General features: G+C 40.6%; 2 protein-coding genes across 5 annotated transcripts in view; one reads left to right on the top strand and one right to left on the bottom strand.

Moving 5' to 3' along the window:
* FBXL2 (F-box and leucine rich repeat protein 2) overlaps positions 1–12,132 on the top strand; it is a 51,564-nt gene extending 39,432 nt beyond the window's left edge. Inside the window, exons 11-16 of one of the 2 annotated variants that reach the window (XM_030445088.1) lie at positions 3,187–3,247; positions 4,750–4,794; positions 5,088–5,144; positions 8,950–9,162; positions 10,100–10,209; positions 10,394–12,132. In XM_030445088.1, coding sequence (XP_030300948.1) covers positions 3,187–3,247; positions 4,750–4,794; positions 5,088–5,144; positions 8,950–9,162; positions 10,100–10,207 — 484 coding nt within the window. In that variant the 3' untranslated portion in view covers positions 10,208–10,209; positions 10,394–12,132. Of the gene's footprint in view, positions 1–3,186; positions 3,248–4,749; positions 4,795–5,087; positions 5,145–8,949; positions 9,163–10,099 lie in introns of both variants that reach the window. The other variant, XM_030445087.1, reaches the window with a different exon arrangement.
* Positions 12,133–12,343: 211 nt separating this feature from the next.
* The window catches only part of UBP1 (upstream binding protein 1), a 36,171-nt gene continuing 30,155 nt past the window's right edge, over positions 12,344–18,359 (bottom strand). For all 3 annotated transcript variants that reach the window (XM_030444477.1, XM_030444478.1, XM_030444479.1), the window contains 4 exons: positions 17,552–17,661; positions 15,510–15,652; positions 14,899–14,950; positions 12,344–14,280 (listed from right to left, as the gene is read on the bottom strand). In XM_030444477.1, the coding sequence (XP_030300337.1) occupies positions 14,243–14,280; positions 14,899–14,950; positions 15,510–15,652; positions 17,552–17,661 (343 nt within the window). In that variant the 3' untranslated portion in view covers positions 12,344–14,242. The remainder of the gene's footprint in view (positions 14,281–14,898; positions 14,951–15,509; positions 15,653–17,551; positions 17,662–18,359) is intronic.

The raw sequence follows: 18,359 nt of genomic DNA, 5'->3' as shown, positions 1-18,359 counted from the left end.
TCCCTGGGCAGCCTGTGCCAGTGCTCTGTCACCCTCACAGTGAAAAAATTCCTCCTAATATTTATACATAACCACCTAGACTCCAGTTTATAACCATTGCCCCTTGTCCTATTGTTAGTCACCCCTGAGAAAAGCTTTATTCCATCCTCCTGGCACTCATCCCTTATGTATTTATAAATATTTATGGGGTCACCTCTCATTCTCTTCTCCAAGCTGAAGAGCCCCAGCTCCCTCAGCCTGTGAGGATAAAGGGAGATGTTCCACTCCCTTCATCATCTTGGAGGCTCTGCACTGAACTCTTCCAAGCAGTTCCCTGTCCTTCTTGAACTGAGGGGCCCAGAACTGGACACAGTATTCCAGATGTGGCCCCACCAGAACAGAATAGAGAGGGAGGAGAACCTCTCTCTACCTAATAGCCACCCCCCTTCTAATGTGCCCCAGGATGCCAGTGGCTTTCTTAGCCCCACGGGCACATTGCTGGCTCATGGTCACCAGTTATTACTAGTCTTTATCCACAGTGTATCTCATTCCCTCAGCTGACAGCTCAGACTGGGAATAAAGGGAGGTCTGAAGTGCTCTTAAGTTGTGCAGTTCTTTCCAAGGGCAGTACAGCTGTAGCAGGAATAGTTTCAGCTGTGGTAGGTACACTGTTAGGCCCTGTCTGTGCCACGAGGGGGAAGGCGTCTGCTGTTCTTCTCTCCTCTAATGAGGAACAGGATCAGGGAAAAAACTGAGTCTTTGCAGTGATTACTGCAGAGGAGTTCACGATGGAAGGACAGCTCGTTACATCTAAACTTTTGAGATTATCTATGGAAAGCATTTGCTATAAATTGTGTAGGAAATCAAAGGGAAGTGTAATTCTGTGGGTTTTTTGTACCTTCTGAATACGTTGGTGTTGAGTATGAAAGAAAACTCTTCTGCTTTTGTTACACGTGCTGGCCCTTTTAGGAAGCTTTTGAGTATTTTCTGTAGTGTCACATCAGGGTTCTGGATGTCCTATTGTGCTGCCTTCTGTGTTCTGCAGCTGTTACCACTCACAAAAGAGTGTGGAAAAAAAAAAATCCAAACCCCTAAGCTTGACTGGCTCCCTTCAGCAGTTGTACATCAAGATGTACAGCTGTCTCCTAATTTATTTTTGTATCTGCTCACTTCAGTGCTTAATACCTTCTCAGTTTTTCTTCCTTTGCACTTTTAGTGTTAAAATACAGGTAGGTGTTTTGATGAGGCTTACTAAGAAAATCACTTGTGAACCATTAGTGTCCTTGTCTAAGTGGGGCTGTAGAAAATAGTATTGTATTGCCTTTAACCCCACCAATGTCTCTCCTACCTCTTGCTAATTCAACAGGAGTAGGGAGTTGTGGTGTTCAGAAACAAAAGACATCTGTGGGCAATGAATGCAGCTGTAAGGTCTGTCAAAGAGAATGTTGCTTTAAAATTAGTGAGGCAAATCTGCTCTCAGATATTGTTTTGCCTTATCAGTTTCTATGCTAAATGTCACAAATCATTAGATGGGAAATAAATGTCGACTGTGTCTGGAAAAACAGAGCCCTCTGTAATTAAGTACAATCATTAAAACAAAGCAAAAATTAGAACTTTGTTTATTTTCATGCTGACCAGCACCTTCCCAGCTGATTTTGATACTGAGGCCTGGAATCCTCCCAGGATGCTGAAGCAAACAGGGACAGGGGAAGAAGGGCAAAGAGAAAGGAAGGGGTTTGACCCTCATGATCCCTCAAATTTATACTGAGTATGACACGCATGGGTATGGGATAGAATACTCTGGTCAATTTTGGTCATTTATCTTGTCCACTTCCCCCTAAAGGAGGGCTGCAGGTGTGACCTCTTTACTCCTTTTTTCTTTCTGGAGCTCAAGATGTTCCTCAGAACTGAGCAGTGGCCTTGGTTCTGCATTTCTTAGCTGTAACTGTAAGTATTGAGTGTTATCAGTCCTAGAAGCCTCACCAGTCCTAAAATGCATGTAACTAAAATGCAAGCTGAGAAACTTGCTGTTAATTTCTGCAAGTACAGCTACTTAGAAGAGACTTAGCTGAAAGCAAAATTACAAGATAGAAAATTATCTCTCTCCTGGCCCAACCAGGACAACCAGCACAGTCACCATCAGAGCCCCACGTCCTGTACTCTGGTGGGATTCTGTTTTTCTAATGCACACAGCATGGCATTTCAGCATGGTTTCAAAGAGGGAGAGCTTTCTAAAGACTTCCAAAACTATTGGAAGGATCCTAGATGTCTCTGAGCATTACCACAGCAAGAGATTATTTTGCCCATTTTTCCCTGCCTCCTCTGCACCCACCCAAGTATAGAAGTATTGTTTCCTGTGGTCAGTGGGTAAGCTGGTTGTGGTGCTCATTACACAGAGCTTTGGTTTTCCCCTTACTCATCTTGATACTTACTCTACTTGCAAAGTAAAAAAAAAAAATTGTTCATTACAAAAAACAAAAGAAAGAAAAATAGCAAAACATCAGTAGTGATGTTTTGAGCATTGTGAAGGCCTGTTCTGCATATTAGTGGTGCTGTTTGGGACAATTCATCTTTTTTTCCTCAGTACTGCTTCCCCAGTGCCTCTTGAAAGAGTGTTAGGTTTGTCTTTCCAAAACACTGTTACTTTCTTTAAGGTTGTGTTGGTGTAGTTTATTGGTTTTACTGTGGTCTCAGAGATTTTAAGCTCCTTGCTTTCTGTAACTCTTGTTGCTGTGCTTCATGCAATTCCTCTGAGGGAATTTCTGGTAAGCACTTGCTGAGCTTTGTGGCTTCTCAAGGTCCTGTTGAGTGAACACATTTTAGATGCAGGCTTCGTGTTTTCCTTACCTCAGGTTTTACTCTCCCCTAACTTTCCTTAGCTAATGCAGGAGAAAACCTGAGTATTGTGCTGTCTTACTGAAATGAGGTTAAAATGCATGTAATGATGTATAATTTTTCCCACTAAATGTTGAGAAGATGTGAGGATTGAACTTAATGTTTTCTGTGAGTATTAGAATCTTCTGGTACACTGGGTCAAAAGTCTGCCTAGTGCTTTTTTAATTAAAAATCACAGTGAAAACAGGCATATAAATATATATATATAGTGTTGCTATTGAGAGTTTCAAGTTGCCGAAGACAAATATGTATCTCAAATGCATTTGCTTTTCACTATGTTAATGTTTTCTTTAACATTTAAAACTTTTCCAGGATTTTGGAAGCTGCAAGATGTTCACATCTTACAGATGCTGGTTTTACACTTTTAGCGCGGGTAAGAGTCATTATAGAAGGTTAGAGCTTGCCTTGTTTTCATTGTGGCTGAGCAGCTGAGAATTGTTACAGTCCTGCTGGGAAGGAATATGAGAAGAAGAAAAATAAAGTAGGAAGAACCAGTGGAGGAGGGGAAATCGCTAAAAAATGATTTTATTATATTTAGAACTGCAGCTTGATCTACTTTGTCCTATCATTAATTTTTTCACTTTCCCCCTCCCTTTTTTTTTTTACATTTAAATTGAATTTATTATACTTAACATAACTCTAAAATTGTGTAATGTATCCTAGCCAAATTTTACATATGAAGTGACACTTTGTGATATTTAATCCAAATAAATCACCATGGAATAGATTATTCTGAACATGGCTTTAAGGTACAAAAATACTCACATTATTCTTTATAGACTCAAGGGATTTGTGCCTTGGTTCATGCTGTAAATATGGAAACAAGCATATTGGTGCTAACAAATGCTTCAAGTTATACTTGTATGCCTGGTATTTTAGAAAATCTGAACCCCAAATTAATACTTTGTAAATGGGATTCACTAACACTGGTAATATATAGTGTGAATGAAAGGGGTTTTTTTTCTAGCCACAGTGGTTAAACAGTGGTTTTCTGACTATTCAGCCTTGGGCTCTTGGTAGTCACCTCATGCCTGCTTTTAGGAGCTGCAAGTTAAACCATTTTTTTCCTGTGCCTGTCAGAAACAGGGGCTGGGATTTGGGCTGAGCTCTGCCCCATGTGGTCTGCTGCAGGGTCACAAGATTGCATCATTTTCTTGAAATTGGTCATAGAATCATAGAATCAACTGGGTTGGAAGGGACCTCAGAGATCATCAGGTCCGCTCCTTGATCCACTCCCGCTGCAGTTCCCAGCCCGTGGCACTGAGTGCCACATCCAGTCTCTTTTTAAATATCTCCAGGTCCTGAAAGCACTTCTAAAAGCTTGCTAGGGATCTCTCAGAATAGTGGGGAAATTGCACGTATAAACTGTGAAGTACAGCTTTCTCCCAGCCTCAAAGGGTGTCCAATTTTAATATTTTCAGCATTCATGATTGACAAAGCAAATTGTTTTTAAGGCTTCTTTCTGAAGTAGGATGGTGAAGAGAGATGTTTCACAGGGGTGTGTTTCCAATTAGCTTGGTGAAGGTTGATGTACACAGAGGGTGGATTCATCTGTACACAGGTTAGTTAGCCTTAGTGCACAGGATGGAAATACTCTCAATTTGAATTGAAGTTCACCCCAAGAGGAGGAATGGAAGCAGAGGCAGGTAAATAATGATCATTTAGATATTGTTCCAAACCTTACAGGGTGAGGAGGAGAAACTTCAGTTGGTACGAGAGACACTTGAAAATGTAGAGGTTTGAGGACGAGGTGGTGTGTTTCTTGTGGATTCTTTTTTCCCTCTTTCCCTTATTACTAGACCTGTGCATGATTTTTATATCTGTATGTCATTTTATTTCATCTTTTGTTTACCTCTTTGTTCTTTTTTCATTTAGAATTGCCACGAGCTAGAGAAGATGGACTTGGAAGAATGTGTTTTGGTGAGATTTAATATGAAAAGGAATACTGAATGTCCAGTGTAAGAACACAGTGCCAACAAGAACATTAGCACTTTCAGTTAAATGTGCTTTGTTGTTTATTAATAATGCTGTGTTTGTGATAGTAAATAAAAATAATTATTTGGAAATTCTATACAATTTTTGTGTAGGAATATTTGAAGAGGTGGTTGGGTGTTTTCCAGAAACTTTCTCTGCTAGAGAAAGAGAGATCCTGTTTGAGGGTTGGCTCTCTTAAATTCTGTTCCTTATGGTTGTTTGTTTTCTTTTATTTCTAGATAACTGACAGCACATTGATACAACTTTCTATACACTGTCCTAAGCTACAAGCATTGGTAAGTTTTAACTCTGTGAATTTTAGTGCATACCTCCAAAACCACACCCATACACAACTCTTTCAGTGTAAGGAGTTTACTCTGCATCTAGAAAAAGCTTGTGATGTAGTATGATGCTGTGCAAAATGTATTCAAGTTTCATAAGGGTTCTGAAAGAAGCAGTTTATTCCTAAAATATCTACTTGCTTTGTCTCATAAAAAGTGTTAGCAAATCATAGTAATCAGACAGCTTCTATTTTATGGTTAACATAATTTAAATTTGATTACTTTGATAAATTAAAACTTTTCATAGGGAACTTACATTATTCAGACCTTTATAGATACAGTTAGGTGTTCACTAATGTTTGTGTGATGTTTTAAGTTAAACAATGGATAAACAAAACCACCCAGTGAAGATAAATGTAGTCACCCTGTAATCTATTTTGCATGCTGGCAGTTTTCCCTAAGGACTACATTTACATACTTAATTATGGAAAGGTTTTTGACCTAGACTTTTGAACCTGGAGATGACTGAGATGCCTTTTGTGGAGTAGCCTGGAGTAGCCTGCTCAGTGTATTTCAAATAGTCAATATTTTAGTCAATGGTTGCTTAAATCTTTCAGAAAATCAAAACCCATTACAGGTGACAATAAACTTGGATGTTCTTTCAGTCAAGGTACTACATAATTACTAGACTTCCCTTACAATAGATGCTCCTGTATTTGGAGCCATTTGTCCCATCAGTGAAGATGTTATAATACTACTTGAAATGTACCTGAAGAACAAGTACCTTTATAATCTGTTCTAAAATGGGATTAAAGGAAGGTTTGCTGCTTCGTTAATTAAATTGTCTTATGATGGGTTAGTAACTCAGTGTTACTAAGGCAGCAACATGAGGAGAGATGGCTTTTAAAAAGGAGCTTGTTCTCAAGGCTTTTTTTGTTGTTGTTTTTTATTTTTGCTCATTAATTGTCCAACCTGATTTCTGTACCATAATTCTTAATGTTAAGCCAAACAGGATATGTGAAGCCATTCATGTGGGGCACTTTTTGTTCTTTTACAACAAATGTTTTTTGATATTGTAATCCCAACCATAACTGGTACTTTCCAGAGACCTTTTATACCAGTTCTGCCAGTGCTTCACCAGATATATCATAAAACCTCCTATCTTTAAAGTATTTTTCTGAACCTGCTCCTGATTGCTGGCTTCTCTGTTTTAGCCCACTGAGAGGGAAGGGTGGCACTGATAAAATCACATTCCTTTCCTAAGGGAACCAGAAAAATTGAGGGGTTTGTTGATGTGTATATCCTGTGTGTAGCAAGGGTGCATACTAGAAAATTGTGAGGGGACAGTGATGGCTGAGAGTTACAGGGAAAGAAAAACCAGACTGGAAGGTGCCAGATGCTGTATATGAACTAATCCTGAAAAAATGTAACATTGTTGTATTGTTGGGTGGTTGTGTAAACTCTTGTGTTGCTGTGCTTTAGCATATGTTTAGGTATATTTAAACAAACACTTTGGAGTTGCAGAAACCATCTTGGAATTTGTTTCCTGATGTCTGAAGACTCAGGACACAGTGAAAAAAAAGCAAAAGCACTGTTAGACCAATTAGGACCATTAGATCTTCATCAGTATCAGAGTAATTAAATGCTTTATTATTCCCTGGATTTAAGAATTAATTTCTGGTGAAAGCAGTTAACAACTGCACATTCAAATTATGAGGTAAACTGAAATACACATGATATTCCCAGAGATAAGATGAAAACTGAATTTTTCAGTGAAGTTGATCATCCTGTTTCTTCCTGTCACAGTATACCATGCCATATTTGACTTTAGTACATATGAACAAAAAAGAATTCGGCCGTATTTCTCTGTTCTGCAGATTTTGAGCAAGTGTCGTTGTAAAATTCCCATCACTAGCACTTTCTGTCATGCTTATGAAGTCAGAAAAATCATGTGGTTTAATATAAAGTTTATATTATTTGGCAGATTTGTTTTACAAACGCCTGTGAACTCAGCTGTACATCCTGTATTGTCCTTCCAGCACCAAGCACAGTGTCTCAGGAAAGCTGAATTTTATAAGCTGCTTACTTCTGGGACGGAAAACTCTTAATTAGCCAGCAGACTGCTGCTGTAGCCAACAGCTTCACATAACCTCCTGTCCTTCCTTGAAACAGCACGTCTGCTATAAATGTTCTTTAACCCTGCAGCTGCTGATTGTTTCCAGGCTGTGAGCCAAATCAAATGCTCAGAAGCACGTACGTGAAGCAAGCAGGTAGAGGAGAAAAGTTTCAGTACTTAAGGAGCCAATAGGTTGCAGAATGTAAACGTGCCATATGGCAAAACCTTGTTGTTGGGGACAAGGGTTAAATTTCTGTTGCCTTTTGCACTGGTCGTGGTGTTGTTTGGAGTTGCTGCCAGCTGCTCACGCTTTGGTGAATGAGTAAAATTGGACCAGTTGAAGGGAAGGTGCTGGGGTGGGTCCCAGCAGACTTGAGGGGAGTTGCAGACCTGTCTCCCATGGGGCCAGTTCTCTGGTTATTTGTTCATCTTTTCAGCAAAGGAGAATAAGAATTGAGAGGCAAGTTGTTCTGAAGGGCAGGACAAGACCTCCTGTGTCTGGTAGAAGGCAAGAAAGTCTTGTGACTCCAGCTGGGGTAAAATAAGGGTCAGACATGGTTGGTAGTCCTCAGGCTTCCTTATCAGGCTGAAATAAAAGATGGAGATGTTGTATTGAGAGAAGGAGAAGATTACACATTTTATTTAGATGATTGGCAGGAGGCACTTTTGAACACTGCTGTTTGCTTGTGGAGAGTTTAAAAAGGGCTTTTGGATTGCTGCAAGTGCTTCTTCATCAATTGGTGTCTGAAAAATACTGATAGCAGCAAGGAAATGCTGCTTCAGAACCAGTCATCATTAGGCTCAGGTACAAGTAAAGGACACAGGGCTGAGCAGAAAGCAAGGAGCTAGCTCAGAGCCCACAGTGAGAGGAGCAGAGTTCATAGGGAGGCAGATTTGAGAGCATTCATTTCACTGGTGACAGAGAGTGGTTTTTAAGCCTTCTCTGAGGGAAATCTGTTTCCTGTTGTCATCAGCACTGCTTCTCCAAAAGTCACGAATTCCCTAAAGGAACCAGGAAGCTGCTTTATGTGGTGCTACTGCCCAAGACGCTGCAAGTTTTTCCATGCTCTGGAAATTCAAGGGAGTAAGAAAATATGCTGTGAAGAAGCAGAATTTTTTAGTTTCTTATGCTGATTGTCACAGAAAAGAGCTGCTTCTGCAGCTGGGCAATGTGTTTATTACCCCTTGTACATACAGCCTGGGGTGCTTAGTGCTCACCATTTTTCTGAAATTTGTAATTGGCAAATCAAGCCAGTCTGATAGTTACTCATCTCTGTGGGCTTGCACGGGCTTGGTCCTGATGGTATTCATGAAAACATGGTAGCTGTGAAATAGTAATTCCTGACAGTAGATGCTCATCTACCCCTGTAAGATTCTTGACCATCCTTTAAAGTTGCTTTCTGGTTCTGGCACCCTCAGTAACAGAGGTGTGTGGCAATTGGAATGGGCCCCTTGGTTGTAGATGAACATGGAAATTCTGAGCAATTTGGCAGTAACGTGTGTTTTGGGAATTTATTTTGCAGGAAAGTTCAAGTGCAGCCCTTTTGTTAGGAGGAGATGTTGCTTTTGTTATTCTTCTGGATCTCAGCTGTGTGCTTGTGCTCTCTTTAACTGTTGGAACACTAGAATGAAGGAGGTTGAAGAGGACTTCTGAGGTTTAGAAGATGGAGTAACTTAACAGCCTTATCTGCCTTTCTGTTTTAGAGCTTATCTCACTGTGAACTGATCACTGATGACGGGATTCTCCATCTGAGCAACAGCACATGTGGTCACGAGAGGCTGCAGGTTCTGGAGCTTGATAACTGTCTTCTCATCACTGATGTGACTCTGGAACACCTGGAGAACTGCCACAACTTGGAGAGAATTGAGCTGTATGACTGTCAGCAAGTCACACGAGCTGGAATCAAACGCATCAGAGTACGTGTATGCTGCCTTGCTTGAGTCATTGATAGTGCTTGAGATTGTCTGAATCCTGCAGAATGTCCCAGCCAAGGGGAGGAGGATGAAAAAACAGAGCCTGACTATTTTTCTGTTAGGTCCCCACCTCTAGGGACTGAACATAATTCTTTGGTGACCATTAATAATTGTCTAACTTTGTTTATAACTCATGACACTTTTGCTGTTGGAATGGTAAGTGCTTCTGCTCTCTGCATATTTTTCAAGTACAGGCTCCTATGTTTTTAGGATTGTGTAGTGGTGTTTGATAACTCTCCTAAAATATATATTAATATACAGAGCCAATAGTAAAACACCTGCATGGAGATTAAAGGGTTAAAGGGTAGTAGGGTCATTAAGCCCTGGAATCCAGCCACAAACTTCTTCCTCCTTTTCCCTCTCCCTTTAGGTCAAGGACTGACCACCTTGAGGTGGGGCAGGGGGTCAGCATTTAGACTTCCTGGTAAACTTCTCTTGCAGCTTCCTCTCCCAAATCCATGTCCTAACACTTCTGCAGTTTGAAATCTCATCCCTGATAGAGACTGGGGGCAGATGCCCTATTCTATTCTATGCTGCTTTCTAAGATGAGAGAAGCAGGGACTGTGGGGGAGAAGACAGGGAAAAGTCTTCACTTCAGTAGGCAGCTCACGTGCCTCATGACTGAGGGCTCTCTGGGTGGATGGGTGTTTTGTAGGGAGGAAAGTGGGAACCCTGAGCTGGTGAGAGCCCAGATGTGCCTTATCAGGATGGGACACCAGAGCTGCATGTCAGAAGCCAACTGGGATAGTATCAAGTGTATAGCTGCTTTCCTTTCAGCTATCCAGCTGCTTGCTGGCAGTTACTGGGGTGCACTGCTGCTTTTGTTTTTACAAGGTGTGCTTATTTCTCTGCTATTATAATGCAGCCTTTTCATCCACAGGCTCATCTACCTCACGTGAAAGTTCATGCTTACTTTGCTCCAGTAACTCCCCCTCCCTCGGTGGGAGGGAGCGGACAGCGCCTCTGCAGATGCTGTATTATTCTTTGACAGTAAGTGGAACCACACAGAAAAGTTTGTTCTTGGTGTTGTTGTTGAAGAAGAGAAGGGGACTGCAAGTCAGTGGAAGGAGTCGGTTTCCTGACAGTCCTAACGCTGGTGTTTGGTCATCCAGTTTTGTGACAAGAGAAGCCTTTGGTTTTTTTGTTTGGTTGGTTGTTTTGTTTTTTTTTCCAGGTAAAAATCTTAACGTGATGTGCAGCTGTGGGTTAAGTTGGTGATGCTTTGGTTTCTGGTAGTAACTCCTTCCTTCTGTTGGCATGAGAACTGAAGTACCGTGTAAAACGTGGGGCCATTTCAGCCTAGCAGCTGCTTGGTGAAAGATCACAGAACTCAGAAGTTAATTTGCATTTGTAAGCACCACTTGGTGTGAAGTTCTACTGTAAAAGCGGGGCTCAGGTCTGTCCCACCAAGGAACTGAAGAACCTGCTGTCCTGTCATGTACACGCCAGAGTAAATATCAGGTTTAAGGACAAATCAGCTTTAGCAGATGTTGACCAAAACCAGTGCAAGGCAATCATGAGCTCTTACAGCAAAACAGCTTATACTGTTTCATGATTCAGCTTCGTATTTAATTACACAACGGGACATAATAGGTAATGTCAAAAGGTAAGATAGTACCTCAAGCTAACTGTATAAATAGGAAAAACTTCCCAAGTTTTTGAACTTGGTTCAGTCAAGCTCTGTGTTAGCATAAAGCTTGCCTGTCACTCGAAGCACGTTTTACCCCCAGTGCCATCGGCCTTGAACAAGGGCAAGAAATCCACTGTGGTAGAGCTTGTGCACTCTGCTGCCATCGGCTGCCACACTCATCCCTGGTGCTCCCTGGAACACCCCCACTCCTCTGTGTCCTCAGTTTCACCTCCTCGGGTTGTACGGGAAGGGGGCGGAGCGGTTCTGGAGGGTGTAGTGTGAATGCTTCAGTTCTACAGGTGAGGACTGGAAACGAGGTGCAGTTCCAGGGATGATAATGATGATAATGATGATGATGATGATGGAGCATGGAATTGAGTTCCAGCTGTTGGTCCCAGCCACTGCGGGGACACAGGAAGCAGATGGGGGAATAAATACAGCTGTAGGTAGGAGGTGAACCAAACGAAATGAAACCTGTGGTTTTCAAAAATGTAGAAAGTCAAATTCTTTCCATTCGGGTTATTTAAGGAGCTGTCAGTTTCTGAGTGGTGATGATGATAATAATAATAAAATCTATGTATTAAGGCCATGCTTTCATCTTTAGTTTTTCAGTGCTAGAGGGTTAGAGAAATAAATTTTTTTTTATATTAAGCAACTTCTGAGATAAACTACTCAACAGTTCAGAAAGCTTTTTTGTGCAAGACTGATTGTGTGTATGTATGTATTAAGAGTTCAGGGCCTGTGTGTTTATTGAAAATTAGTAGAAATACTGGTTTTAAAAGCAGTTGGAGAAGCTGCTATTGTAATGTACTACAATTCCCCCCCCCCCCAAATTTTAATCTACGTTTTGAAAGAGTGCAAACATAAGAGACTTCTGTGGACAACAGTGGCTGTGTTGTGTTTATGCTTCACAGATGATGGGGACAGTACATTAAGGTCTCATCTTGGAGGACAAATTAGAGATTAGAGTGCAGAACGTGGATTTCTGCACTGCTACAAAAGAAGCCAATCAGAGCTGGTTTGCACAGTAGTGAAGTGTTGCTACCATCATATTTGAGGTTCCATTAAGATACTGCTGTAAATGGAGAGTTTAAAGTAGATTTTTATTTTCAACTGTACCTGGAAAGTCTTCAGAACCAGTATGTCAAGCTGTGTTGCCTTTTGTTGGCTCATTTTTTTCTAAGAACGTAACGAACCTTGTAAGTCTGTTGCATTAAAGATGTACAACAAAAATGGAACCTACTCTGATAGAGGACACATAAATAAACAATCAGCTGATGTCAGGTATGATTTCGTTTCAATTATTTCAAATTTAAGTTTTCCATTAGAAGCACAAGATCTGCAGAATAAACTACAGAGCTGCTTTGCTTCCCTTGTTTACCTGTAGCTATGACCCCTGCCAGGGGTGGCCTTGCAGTTAATCTGGACAGAAGTCTCTCTGGTGTGTGCAGGGGGGGAGGGGAAGTAAACAAAAAGAAAAGCACATTTACAAAATTATTGAAAAACATTTATTATACTTAAATTGAAATGTGTACATCTTATTAAAAAACAAAAGCAATTTGCTGGTGCCATAATTTAATTCCAATTTCAAGTGAGCTGGACAAACTACTGTACAACTTTTCAGTATGCTTTAAAATTAGATACTTGGACGCTTTCCAATCAGGGATTTTTCCACTTTTATAAAACATTTAAATTTGGATATGGTGTGAGCTGAAAAGACACAAGTGTCAGCTCAAGAAAATACTAGGACCAAACAATACCCAAAGATGGACAACTTATAGGCAGAAATGTTTTAAGTACATAAAATTTTACTTGCAGTGCAGAAAAAATAAAAACAGGAAAGGAACTCTAGCTTTGATGACTTTAATGTTTCAAAATGCTACAGCTTTAAGAAGCTTTTCTGCTAAGCACTTTAGCCAGTTAGGAAAGAGGGACAAGAAAATCAAAGTTGCCTTTTTTTTTTTTCTTTTTTTTCTTTTTTTTTTTTTTTTTTTTTTTAAATCATGCTGTAGTAGTTGTTTACATTGAACACTGCAGCATAAAAAGCAAACGATTCCCAAGCTTTTAAGCCAGAGATCAGGGTGGAACTTTTCAAAGGCACAAAAATGACAGCTCTGACACTGTCACTTACAACCTTTTGAAACAGTCCCCTCTAAGTACCTAACCAGTTGAAACTTAACATCAATGTAGGAAACGCTGTGCCCATCTCTTTGCAAGAAATACCCGAAATATTGAAAAAAACCAGATTGCCTGTTTCTCAAGAAGTAAATATTTTCTCATATGGAAGAGGCACTGTAACAGCTGTACAGTATGGATTGGAGGGCAAAGAAAGGTCAACAGAAAAGGTAAGATACTTGTCCATAACAGCAGCTACAGCATTTACCTGCTGGGAAGGAGACTTAAATAGTGTATATTTAGTGTTTCTTAAGCGATTTATTTGATGTTGCTGAAAGCTATGCCAGCCCTGTGGTGCCAGTGGGTCATCTTCCCTCATCGACATAATTCCACTAAGTTGTAAAAAAATCCACCTCTCACTGCTAGTAAGTATTCTTGAACCCACCATTTTTACAATTTTTTTGCTTTTTACAAGCAAAGAGTTAAACTGCAGCAGTGCTCCGCAGAGAACCTAGGAAACTAAACATAAAAGATGCATAGGCAATTCTCTTCCATTAAGTTTGTTAAAGCAAAACACAATTACTTGGTACCCCATAGGATTTATATTAACCCCTCCAATAAGGTACTATTGATAATGCAGTTTGCTGCATGCATATATTGCATCTGTCTAGGGCTTCTTAAAAGCCCAGTTCTGGCATTTACACTTCTTACATACACTCTTATACACAATTTACACGGGAAGCTGTTTTGACAGCTGTACTCTCAAGGACCCGACAACCTGATCACTATCAGCTTAACTATTCATCTCCACACAGATTAACATGTGCTCTGCTAACATCAAAAAAAAAATAAAACCAGCATAAGGTACAAGCAAGTAACAGACAAACTGGCACAGAAAGGTAAATGCCCCAAAATAAGTTTACATTCATCTCCAACTGGATACAGGTCACAGAAAAGCAGCAGTGCTTCACTTCTAGAAACTGTATCTACTGGCCATAATTTGCCTTATTTCAGTAAAGGGCAAGCACCTTTGCTCACATTGCCTTCCATGCCTGTACGTAAGCTGTCATGGCATTATACCTCTCATGAGGACACTTAGCTATGGCAGTGATAAGAAAGTTCACCTATCAAACAGCTCATTAGAAAGGTCATTTTGTGTTTTCAATATGAAACATCTTATACAGTGAAGCTAGATCCTAAAGTTTTGGATGATCTTCATAATCTTTATAGGCAGGACTTCATTCTGCGTTGGAGTATCAGTCTAGCAGTTGTGTGGCATCACTTCAGAATTATATGGAAGCCTTCACCATTTTCAGCTGAAAAAGAAAAAAAAATGTCAGTCTTTCATAAACAGCAACATAACTATAGTAGCCTGGCTACCAAAACATCAAAGTATAGACTTGGTTTTTACTGTGTAGAAGTGGCCCATTACTACTATCAAATACTGAACTTGAAACATGCAAAGTATCAGTAACCTACTTGGATGAAATGCTTGAGGAACCTTTAAACCATTTCTTTGGTTTGCAGTTATTTCTGAACTCTTCCTACTAAATATTAAACCCATCTGATTTGAAGAGGTAGTATCACAGGATTAAGTTAGTTTCTACAAGACCAATATAAACCCTTAGTGTATATATGTTTTTAACTTTGTTTTGTGATGCTCAGCCTTAAAACTAGAAAGCCAAATGGAAACTGTGCTAAAAAACCAAACCACCTTGTGGGTGTTTCTTGTAAAGCTGGCAGTCTCTCCAAAGGGTTTGAGACAGCTTCGAGAGAGAGGTCTCTAACAATTACCAACCATGTGGAGGGATTTTATACTACGTACAACGATTAGTTTCAAGTTAGGATGCTGATACAGTGAAGTCGACAGCTCAGCTATAGCACAGCAAAAACAAACAAACAAAACCAAAATCCAGTCAGAAAAGACACTGTACCTTTTATTGCGGTGAATAAGAAACAACTCTCATCTTGGAAATTTTGAACCATCTACAAAAAAAAAAAAAAAAAAAAAATTTTGAAACCCCCCCGATTATAACCAATGCAAAAACTAAACATCAGATACTAAACACAGCTTTTTATAAACAATTGTGCATTACTAGTTTTACTCAGCAAGTGAAAAGCATATACCAAATTAAATTGGAACACATTATTGTCAAAATGCTGCTTGTTAATCATCTGACAACTAGTTGGAAGCCTGTTACCACTGGCTGTGGTTTTGGAGCTCTAAATATGTGTCACAGATGCTTGAATAAGCTGAGTTCAACAGCAGAACTCCCTGCCTTTGGGCATGTTCAAAATAAATACATACTATGTAATTACTGCAGCATCTCAGAACTATATACACCAGGTGCCTTTCTCTTAATTTGAGTTTATTCAGATGGAGGAACAGTGACATTTAAAGGAACATTCTGCTCATTTTAATGTAAAGGAAAAATAAATGTCATAAAATACCAGGTTGCATTATCAAACAGGATAAACTCTAATAAAGAAATAAGAGTAACAAAATCCTCTATGTTAGTTAATTCGTAAATAAAATTTCCATTACCTGATCACTAACAAGAATGTGGATACCTGTGGGACCCTGTCTGTAAACCTGGTTGATCTGATGCAAAGGAATATTAAATGCCAAAGCAAGCTTGCGGGTGACTTCGGAGGCTACCATTTCTTCTAAGTAGATTGCATGATAAACTAGAAGTAAAAAAACCACAACAAAACATTTAAATAAGCACAGTACTAACTTACAACAAGCAACTGTAAGGAAAAAATCTGAATTTCATAGAATCATAGAATCATAGAATCCTAGGGGTTGGATGGGACCTCGAAAGATCATCTAGTCCAACCCCCCCTGCCAGAGCAGGGCCACCTAGAGTACACCAGCTGTTTATACACCAGCTTTAAACTCTCTCCCTGTCCTCACTAAGCAGCATGAACTGCCATGATTTGTCTTTCAAGGTGAAGTCCCACGCACACCTCTCTGACCAGGAGGAGGCTTCTGGTGCCTCTGATACTGAAAGCAACTTCCACATTTTTTCTTGTATACTGCACAAAAAAGGCAAGAGTCATGTCAAACAGACTTAAACTGATCTTTAGAGACACCTAAGGGTGACCTTGGAAGTACTTCTGGACCATCTCAAAAGAAGGAGGTAATAGCCTGACTCATCCTACTACACTGTTCCTTTAAATAGGGATGTAGATTTTATTTTTTTTTTCCAGAAAGCCACGTTCCACTGCTCGATTAAATTTCCTACAGATCGACTCAAGCTGCAGGGTGTTGGGGAGGGGAAATACAACACCACAAACAAACAGAACAATAAGCAGTTGCATTTGATGCTGAATTTACCGCTCTATAGCTTTATTCAATAGTGGTAGAAGCCCTTACAAGCTCCACAATTTGCACATTTTTCTGTCTCAAACAAAAGACTGAAAATACCAAAGCAAAAATACACATTTGACAGAAACAGTGTCCTGTTCACAGATCCTTCCTCCACCTGTTTCTTGCATGGAAAATACACAGCTACTATTACAGCAGCAGCCTATCCAGATTTCAGGTGGTTGAGGAGGGAGGTCTCTTCAGTCAAAGCCAAAAAGAAGAAAAGAGTAATTTCAAATAGCTCCATTCTCTTAATTGTAATATTATCATGAATTTACAATTAAATATTAAGTTTCCCTGTTGAAACAGCAGCTATCTCACAGAAAAGTACTACTGGGCAACTAAGCTGTTGAAGGGACTTAAGCACAGATTCTATGAGGAGAGGCTGAGGGAGCTGGGGCTGTTCAGCCTGGAGAAGAGGAGGCTCAGAGGAGACCTCATCACTCTCTACAACTCCCTGAAAGGAGGGTGTAGCCAGGGGGGGTTGGTCTCTTTTGCCAGGCAACTCTCACCAAGACAAGAGGGCACGGTCTTAAGTTGTGCCAGGGGAAGTTTAGGTTGGATATTAGAAAGAATTTCTTTACGGAGAGGATGATCAGGCATTGGAATGGGCTGCCCAGGGAAGGAGTGGATCCCTGGAGATATTTCAAAAGAGCCTGGATGTGGCACTCAGTGCCATGGGCTGGTAACTGCAGCGGTAGTGGATCAAGGGTTGGACTTGATGATCTCTGAGCTCCCTTCCAACCCAGTCAATTCTATGATTATGATTCTATGATTACTAAAATTATATGCCCAGATATAGCCTGGCTGTTTTTCCTTGCCCTAACATTGCCAGCTTTAGTTCAGTTGCACAGAAAGTGACAGCAAACCATAAAAAGAATTACGTGTTTTATTTTCACGTAGCTGCATTCACCTGGTTAATCCCTTGGCTGCAACAACACAGCACAGCTCATTTGAGAGCTCCTTATTTAACTGCCATGTAACTACAGTTTTATCAATGGACTGAAAATAAAATAAGTCCATGGTTTAATGTTGAGAGGTTTTAAGGTTTTGCTTGTCCCACATCAATGTCATTCTGAGTACCACTTCCTATGGTTTCTCTTTTACACCACAAGCATAAATCCAGCCTCTTCCCTATTTTTCCTTTCCCATCTATATTGTTTTAGTCTTCTGAAGACACAGAATTCATCTGCCCAGAGGCCCCCCGTGCACCGTACCGTATATTGCACCGTTGCTGCTGTCACCATTCCCTGCCTCTGGTCGTTCCAGTTGTATGCTCTGCAGTGGCTCCTGGCAGACATAGATTGTTAACCGGGGCCTGACAGACCTGCAGGCCAAGCACAGTTACAGAGAAAGGGGTTACTGGGCCCTGGAAACACAGGAATTGTGACACCACCCACCTGGATTTGTCGTGCCTAATGGCATGCTTGAAAGGTTTTCCTTCACTGACTAAAAACAACAACAACCAAAATTAATATGCTGGTAAGTGGCCTCTCAGATTCTGCTGCATTTTGACAAAATTTCGGTCGATTTAAGTTCACCACCACACTGCTTGTTGGAATCCTGAATGCAGCTACTGAGTTAACAACTCCAGTTGTTAAAAAGGTCAGTGGTACCAAAGTCCCATTTCAGTCCCCACCAGATCCATCAGTTGGGATGCTGTCCGTCCTAGCACACAGCATGTGTAACCTCAAAAGGCCTCGGGTTGTTCTTGGAGTCCCTAAATAAGAAGTTTTGTGTCTTGGCAACAAATCCATCTGTTTCCAAAACATGAGCAGTGCTCAGCTGCATTGGTCCCAGCCTTACAGCCTCGCTTTGCACTCCTCAGTGCCTGCTGATGACACAGAACTGGGAGGAGTGGCTGACACACCAGAAAGCTGTGCTGCCATTCAGTGAAACCTAGAGAGGCTGGAGGGTTGGGTGGGGAGAAATGTAACGAAATACAGCAAGGGCAAGTGGAGAGTCTTGCATCTGGGAGAGAACAACACCATTTACTCCAAGTATGAGTACAGGTTGGGAAGTGAC

Source organism: Calypte anna, chromosome 2 (genome assembly GCF_003957555.1).
Source record: "Calypte anna isolate BGI_N300 chromosome 2, bCalAnn1_v1.p, whole genome shotgun sequence".
In the NCBI taxonomy this organism is placed as follows: Eukaryota; Metazoa; Chordata; class Aves; order Apodiformes; family Trochilidae; genus Calypte; species Calypte anna.
This window is presented reverse-complemented; position numbering and strand designations above follow the sequence as displayed.